At 39.9% G+C, this 7,776-nt stretch overlaps 1 protein-coding gene across 1 annotated transcript in view; it reads left to right on the top strand.

Annotated features, from left to right (window-relative positions):
• Positions 1 to 3,548: 3,548 nt before the first annotated feature.
• C12H3orf67 (chromosome 12 C3orf67 homolog) overlaps positions 3,549 to 7,776 on the top strand; it is a 65,426-nt gene continuing 61,198 nt past the window's right edge. Inside the window, exons 1-2 of the mRNA XM_030956819.1 lie at positions 3,549 to 3,713; positions 5,922 to 6,009. Coding sequence (XP_030812679.1) covers positions 5,974 to 6,009 — 36 coding nt within the window. The 5' untranslated portion in view covers positions 3,549 to 3,713; positions 5,922 to 5,973. The remainder of the gene's footprint in view (positions 3,714 to 5,921; positions 6,010 to 7,776) is intronic.

Genomic DNA, 7,776 nt, shown 5'->3' with positions numbered 1-7,776 from the left:
CTGGCTGAGCAGGAATGTTCAGAGGAAATGCAGAGTGGCCTGGCACTGGGGCAAGCACGCCTTGGCTCCATGGCAGCTGTCACCAAGTGAAGGCTAAGCAGGCAGCAACTCACATCGTGTCTCCCTTCCCTGCACATCAAGAATGGAATGAAGGAACTACAGAAAATTTCATAGAATGCCTGAGTGTCTTCATTTTAGCTTAAATAGCATTTATAATATATATAGATCTCAAGATAAAACATAGCATTTTACAAAATACAGTATGAACTAGAAAGACAAGAGATCTCCAGACTACATGAACTGAGAGTCTTAAAAAGCACCAACCAAACCAATTCAGAAGAGTGCTGTACTGAACAGACTGGCAAATGGTCATTAGAGCTGAAATGGAGCTTTACAGAGGGAAGGGAGACTGCCCCAAGTGTGAGCAATGATATGTAACAAGGGTAAGCCAGGAAAGGATGAAGGAAAATACAGAACTATTCCTATGAATATAAACCCAAGCTATGTCAGTGGGGGTCCTTTAAAAATGACTGGGTTTAATATCACACATCAGATATCTAATGCACATTGAATACTCTCCTAAATTAAAACAATTCATTTCCCAGCATGATGCTCCCAACTTCTCAGTATTTTAATTTAAGACAGGAGGCCTAACCACACCTTATGCTTGGGTTATTTATGAGAAGAAGAGATGTTCGTGTGTTCCATTTTCCTTGTCCAAGACATAATAGAAATCTCTTCACTGAAATATGTTCTAACATGTAAGGGTGAAGATAAATGTATTTGAGTTCTCACAGTTTTTCCCAAATTATTACCCAGGCACTTGCTGAACACTCTGCCTTTCCAGGGCTTTAGTAGTTGTACACTGTACAGAGGCTTCAAATATTTAGCCAAAAAAAAGTGCATAAACCAGCAACTCAGGTACCAACTGTAGCCAACTTACAGGAGCAATCTCAAAGAATTAATCATAACAAACACCTTGATTGTCTCATCACTATTTTTACAATGTTTCCCACATCACCATAATTCCAAAACAGACTATGTAAGTATGATGTGCTCAGGCTACGGATGGACCAAATTTAATGACAAAAGATTCCTTGCCAGTCTTACATTACCTGCAATTTTTGGGTCACAAGAAATGAGGTTTTTTCTGTAAAACTGGAAAAAAAAAAACAAACAGGGGAAAGAAATTTCCCTTTCTAGGACGCCTAAAACCAGTTTCTAGTAGCAGCTGGCAAAGTGTACTTGGGCAGCCCAGTTTTGCCCCCAGCAGGCAGGTAGCTCTTTACACCTTACAGATGGCTGTTTCACACAACATTTCAAATTTAGGTTCTTCAGCCCAAATCTCAGTTTTTAATCAGAATTTCTAAACTACTCAGGCCTTAGCATAACTCCTGTCAGAAAGGGTGCAGGGTTTTTAGATACACTATGTTTAATTAATTTCAAAACTACTTCAGGTTAAACCATATGTAATGAACTATGTAGTTTCCATTGCCTACAGAACTCCACAATGGTTTTTTAACCTTTCTTTTCCTATCATTGTCTCTCTTCTGTCCTTGTTCTATTAACTGTTTTCATTTAATAACCTGTAGCTCTACTTTAGTATTATTGTTTTCCTTATCTCCAATACCTAAGAACTCTAATCAGTGTAATCCAGTGTATGATAAAACAACATTGGATTTCTTTGAAAATCCTAAGGTAAAATGAGAAAGCGAAATACATCTTAAAACTGATTTAACTCATTCCCTTCCTTGGCAAAATCAGGATGGTACCTTCAGGATGAGAAGCGAGGAAGGTGAGCAGAGCAATGGTGAGCTGAGCACAGCAGGTCCCATCAGGTCTTACCACTCCCAGTTCATGGATTTCATTATGCCGTGATGGGTTACAAGGTTCTTAATAATTGCTCTTCATAGAAACATTAAGACACACTTTGAGGAAGAAAACGGTATTCCAGTTCTTTTTTGTGAAAAGGCTACAAAGTTTCCTGAAGAAATACTGTGATCAAAAAAGCAGTCACTTCAAGAGAAGATCTTCTTTGACTAATGTCTCATTATAAAACCCCAGATCAAATTGGTTCCCCATAACCTTGTTCCCGGAGGTTTTCGAAGCCATCGGGAGGTGTTTGCTTGTACTTGTCAGTGATGTTAAACTAATGGGGCTGTCCTTCTCCCTTCCCTCTCCCAGGGAAAAATGCCAGACCTCCGACGCCACTGTAATTCCTTAAAAACCAAGGACTTTGATGTGGCTGCTGTAGCTCACCCCTCATCCCTCTCAAAAAAAAGGAAAAAAAAAAAAAAGAGAAAAAAATAAAAATTGGGAATGCAGCCTTAAAGGGGAAAGGGCAAGTATGTTTCATGAGTTGACATGTCAACGACATTTGCACTGGGTGACACGGCGTCATTTCCCACACGCTTGGGGGCACCTGCGAGGGGCCAGCACAGGCTCTGCGACAGCCTCGGCCATTTGTGAGTGACTTGGTGCGGGGCCGGGGAAAGCGGGACCGCGGCCCCACGGGCCACCAGCACTCCGCATCCCTGAGGGGCCGCCGCCGCCGCTGTCCCCGAGCCGGTACCGGCCCTCAGGGGCCGCGCCGCCCGCGCCGCCATCTTCAACGGCCCCGCCGCCCTCACCCAGGTGAGACCCTGGGCCCCGGGCTCGGCGGCCCCGACCCCGATCCCCGATCCCCGTCCCGATCCCAGCCCCGGCTGCGGCGGAGGGGCGGGGGAGCGGCCGTGCCGCTGTAGCTGCGCAGCGAAGGGGGAGCCGCAGGTGGTCGCGGTCTTGTGTCAAAGCGTTTTGCGGTCCAGTTTTTATAAAGCGAAAGGCTCGGTTTTGAGTTATTTTTCCCCTTAATTCTGCGCCTTGAGCATAAAAGCTTTGCCCGATGGAGCGCCAGTAGTCTTGCAATAGCTTATTAATGGTCTTTCCGCTCATTTATTATGGTAACTTGTGTTTTGAGAAAATATATGGTGGTGTTACAAACTCAGCTTTAAATATTTAATATGTGGAATTCATTTGTCTGGGAGATACTAAAACCCTTCATCAGTGATGAACTGCTCTCCCTGGCGTGTCCCAGCCGCCATAAATCAGCTCTGGCTTTGGGCCCATGATGGTGAGTTATATGTATGAACAGTCTTGGGTCTGAGCCTGTGTGCCCTGCCAAAAATAGTGTATTCGTGTCATTTTTCAATGCAAATTACTAGTATGTGCAAATTCACTTTATTTTGCTTCACAGATATGACTTTGGAATAAAAAATCTCAAATAAACATTGCTTTTCCAACACTGGGATATTGATCAGAAGCTTGTATTTTTATACTTATGTAAATAGTGCCTTTTAAGACAAGGGACTAACCATGACTATGAAGGGTTTTAGATCTGTCCATCCCTGTCTCTCCTGCATTTAGAGCAGTGCTTAGTACTAATTAGATTAAGAAAGCATGAAGGTCTGTTTGCATCTGCTGTTTGTGAAATACTTTTTTGCTTGTTACTTTCAAAGGACCAATTGTTGGAATCTGGGACTGCACAAACACCAGATATTATTGAAATATACATGAGAAGCTGCCATAGGATGGAGATATTTTTGCAGAGTCCTGAGTGGCTTGAGTGAATGGAAGGAATAAGGGGCCCTTTGGATGCTGCTACTTTATTGTTGATGTAAGAAGCATGGTGAAACCAGTGATCAAAGTCACGGCACTAACCAAGACATCACAAGGTAAATTCAGATAGGAATCTATTCAAAGATAAGTATCTTTCATTGTTGCTTAACTTCATAGATTACTTTCTTGATTATTTGTCATTGACTGATATGTTAGGCCTGTGTTTCCAGTTGGACAGACATTCATGGTTCATGGTTCGGGACACCAAAAAAATAATTTTGATCTGTGACTGAAAAATGAGAAAGCTACTAATTTATGGCATTCTAAAATGATGTCATAGAAGTCCTATTTATTTGATAACTATGCAAAAAACTGAAGACTTGCATTTCAAATTGCTGATTGTTTTTTTAAATAGTCCCTCTGGATTTTAAGTACTCTTGAATTTTAGACTTTCTGGAGGGACTGGGAGGAGGAAAGGTGAAAAGAGGAAAAATACAACTATCAATTTTCCAGACTCTTCTCTCCTTTAAGAATAGCTTACTATAATTAAAGACAATAATACTTGATGCCTAATGAAAGCACTTTTTAACATTACCTCAGTAATTACATGACAAATATGTCATTCACTTAATGGTTTTAGTGGCTACCAATCTTAATAGCAAAGGTAATTTCTAGACTTCATTTGTAGTAATGAAATTTAGTAAGTTATAATTAAGCAATATAGGAGCAAAGATGTATTGCAGTGTCACTTGCAGTATTTTTCATGCCTGAATGAAAAACAAACTGACATTTCACTGATTTCACAGAGGTGTTTACAATGATCAGCTTTGTAGCTGAATGACTTGTCCAAACACAAATGCTTGTAAACTTTGGGTTTCCAAGTTTACCTTCCACTGAAGGGAGGAAGAGTCACCTGGTTATGAATTTGATCAAAATACTAATTATAGGTTTTGATAGGCCTGTTAAAAATGCTGTGGGTTTTTAAATTTCATTTTCCTTATAATAAAAAAAATTTAAACAAACTAATATTTCTGGTAATGGGGTAAATTTACAATATCTGATTGTTTTTTCCATTTTTATTTTATTTACAGGCAACTTTAAGATTTAATTGTTGCTGATTAAAATAAACGTGGATAAATATCAATAGATTTCATCATGTTTTCATAAATGAATGATTATTTACTTTTTCAAATAGAATGCTGCCCTAATCCTTTAGATGGATTCATTCTTCATGAACTCATGCATATTGTCAATGAATTTCTAGTCCATTTGTAGTCATGTATGTTTTCTTTTTTTTGTTTTTAACTTTGTTACTTTTTGGTTGTGAGAGCTGAACTGTTCATTATGAGAAGCTGTATTTATAATCACCTGGCCAGCATATTGTTTCTATTTGTAAAAAACTGGTTGCAGTCTGAAAAAAATATCCAGTAGTTAAAAATAATTTAATTCTTAAGTTGTTTGTACCCAAACTGAACACGAGCAGTATATCAAATAAAAGTGAGGCAGAGTCTTGTGAAAGGATTCTTGTGTGAGTTGAGGAGCACTTTCAGTTCTCAGTGAAGGTGCTTGTTGTCTCTTGTGGCTGATTTCTCCCTGTCTTTGGAGTGACAACTTCCTTTTATGTTCAGGGTCTCTTCACTTTCTGTGGATGCCAGGTGAGCCCCCAGACGCTCAGTGTGATCAAAGAGGGACGTCCAGTGTCAGTCCCTTCCCTTTCCACTGTTCCAGTTCTGTAACTGCAGATATCTCTTAATTCTCAGTGACTTGAGCAGCCCTCAGATAACTGAAGTGCTTGGTTTGAGTCTTACAGTAATCATCCTCAAAGAAGAGTGCCGAATGTGAAAGAAGATAACTTGTCTCAGAAGTCTCTGCCAAATACCTCTAGATGGAGAGATTTCTGTTGCAGCTGTTCATGTTTCTACTTTTCTATATTGAATGTTAAGCTCCTCTTTAATGGATTTTAATGTTTTCCAGTGGGCATTTGAGAACAAAGAACAATAAAAAAATATGTGTTAAAGATGATTTTTAAGCATTTTTAAAGGATGAGAAAGTCTTCATTGATAAAAAATAAGGACTGACATAAAATTACTTGTTCTACTTGGAATATAAGGAAAGGCAGCCCTGAGTGCTTGATGCACAAAGAGACTATTTTCCAAGACAGTGTCAGTGTCAATATTATTTTGGTGCTAATTCTTTTGATACACATTTCTACTCAGAAAAGTACTTTATAATAGTAGTCACATGTTTTAAAATATGGCTGGACTGTCATAGGATTTTTTTCATGTCAAATCCTACATAAAGTTGTATTTTTTTCTGTTTTTCAGCATAGCTTGCAAGTGTCTTTACTGATCGAGAAGCTAAAATTATTTTCTGCCTATGAAAATTGGAAAAATGTTCAGAAACCACTATCAGGTAAAACAGAAATAAGTCTAATTTTTACCCATTTTCATTTCATCTCTGAGACAGCTCAATTAAAATAGCTTATACTGAGATGCAAAAAGTCCAGCCACAGGAGTGTTTTGGAGTGTTTTATAATCCAGTATTTTTGGAGAATTGTTATGAAGTAGTGGGTAGCTGTCAGGTCTAGAATGGGCACAACATGAGTTTGCCAATGGCTTTTGTTCTTTACCCATGTGGGCCAGGGAAGGCACATCTGCTTCCATGCAGTTATGGAAGGATTCCATCACCTAAGGTGTAGTCAGAAAAGGGGGTTGGTTTATTCCCTTGGTCCAGCACAAGCATGTGACAACAGCAATCACATTATTTGGAGCTTCATTATCCCTTTTCCTCCTTCCTGGCCTCTCTTTCCACCACACTTTGCCCTCCCTTTCTCTGCACCAGTCCCATCCCAAGAGAACTGCCCACCCCAACTGCATTTTCCCCACTGGTCCCAGATGTTCTACTTCTGTACTGAAAATTTGTATTCCTGATGCTGTTCCCTAGGCTGTCTCAGCTTTTCATGGAATTTCTGATGCCTAGCTGCCACTGGCTTTGCAGGATTGTGCTCCCAAAAGTGCCCCATACTACCCTCCAGTTGATTGTGGAGTTTGTGGTTTCTTGCCTACCTACACTGGGGCCCCTCATGAGACCTAACAATCCTCCACAGCACCAAGTAACTTTTGTCAGCAAAAGTAGCATCACTGTTAGTTTGACATTTTCTCATGTCATGTCTGGTATTTTTCCATGTTCTGTTCAGTTTAACCTCAAATCAGGGCCAACTCAAGGGCTGTGCTATTAACAAAATGTATTTGCAAGGATGGAAGAAAAAGCCACTTGTTTAAGATTTGCTGCAAGCACATACAGCTTGGCAGTTAAAAATCTTTTAATTTTTTGAGGGCTTGATTCTGCGGTCCTAAAATAAATCAGGTAACTTGGAAGTTGGTAATATACCATGTTAAAAAATTAATCCATTAAAAGTTTAAAAAATATTTTTAGTGCAGTTTATGGAATGCCATTTTGACTTTCCTTAGAATTTCCTAAGTCCAGTCGCTGGATCAGCCATGTGGCTCTAACTGCCAGGTGTGTGTGGGCAGAGGAAAATACCTGATTCATATACAGTGCAGAGTTGATGTTCTCTGAAAAACTAATCTGAGGAGCATTTCTTTTGCTTGCCCCTCTTGCTCATTCTGACTTGCAGGCAATTGCTTGGGCAGCTGAGCATAAAGAGAATTGTGGAGTGCAGGCAACTAGAAATGAGAAGGGAATGGCAGAGTTGTAATGATTGATTAGGTCAACCATGCTGCTGAAAAATGCTTAGCAAACAGTAGGCTGAGTGCATCAGATGTCACAAAAATTGTGACATCAAATGGCAAAAATCTAGAAGCAAGTAATTCCCTAAGCAGAGGTGATGAAGCCAACCTCGCCAAGAGCCTGTGTTTGGATTCCTTGAGGTCCAGTAGGGTACAAGCTCTGTGTCAGGAGTTTTCACCTGACAGGCACATCCATAATAATCTTTTTCCAGTAGTAATTCTCTGTTCCCTCATGAAGGCTGTAGCCCTAACCCTTTTCATGGTGATATTGCCTGGAACAGATCTACTCCCAGGCTGCTTAAGTTGGCCCAGAAAAGTTAATAAAGTTTTGTTTGGTCAAATCAGGTTGAAATTTGGTAACTAGTAGAAAAGTTACTGCAAAATATGTAGGCAGAGCCATTCACATATGTAGACAAATAGTGTAAGCTTC

Source organism: Camarhynchus parvulus, chromosome 12 (genome assembly GCF_901933205.1).
Source record: "Camarhynchus parvulus chromosome 12, STF_HiC, whole genome shotgun sequence".
Classification (NCBI taxonomy): domain Eukaryota; kingdom Metazoa; phylum Chordata; class Aves; order Passeriformes; family Thraupidae; genus Camarhynchus; species Camarhynchus parvulus.
This window is presented reverse-complemented; position numbering and strand designations above follow the sequence as displayed.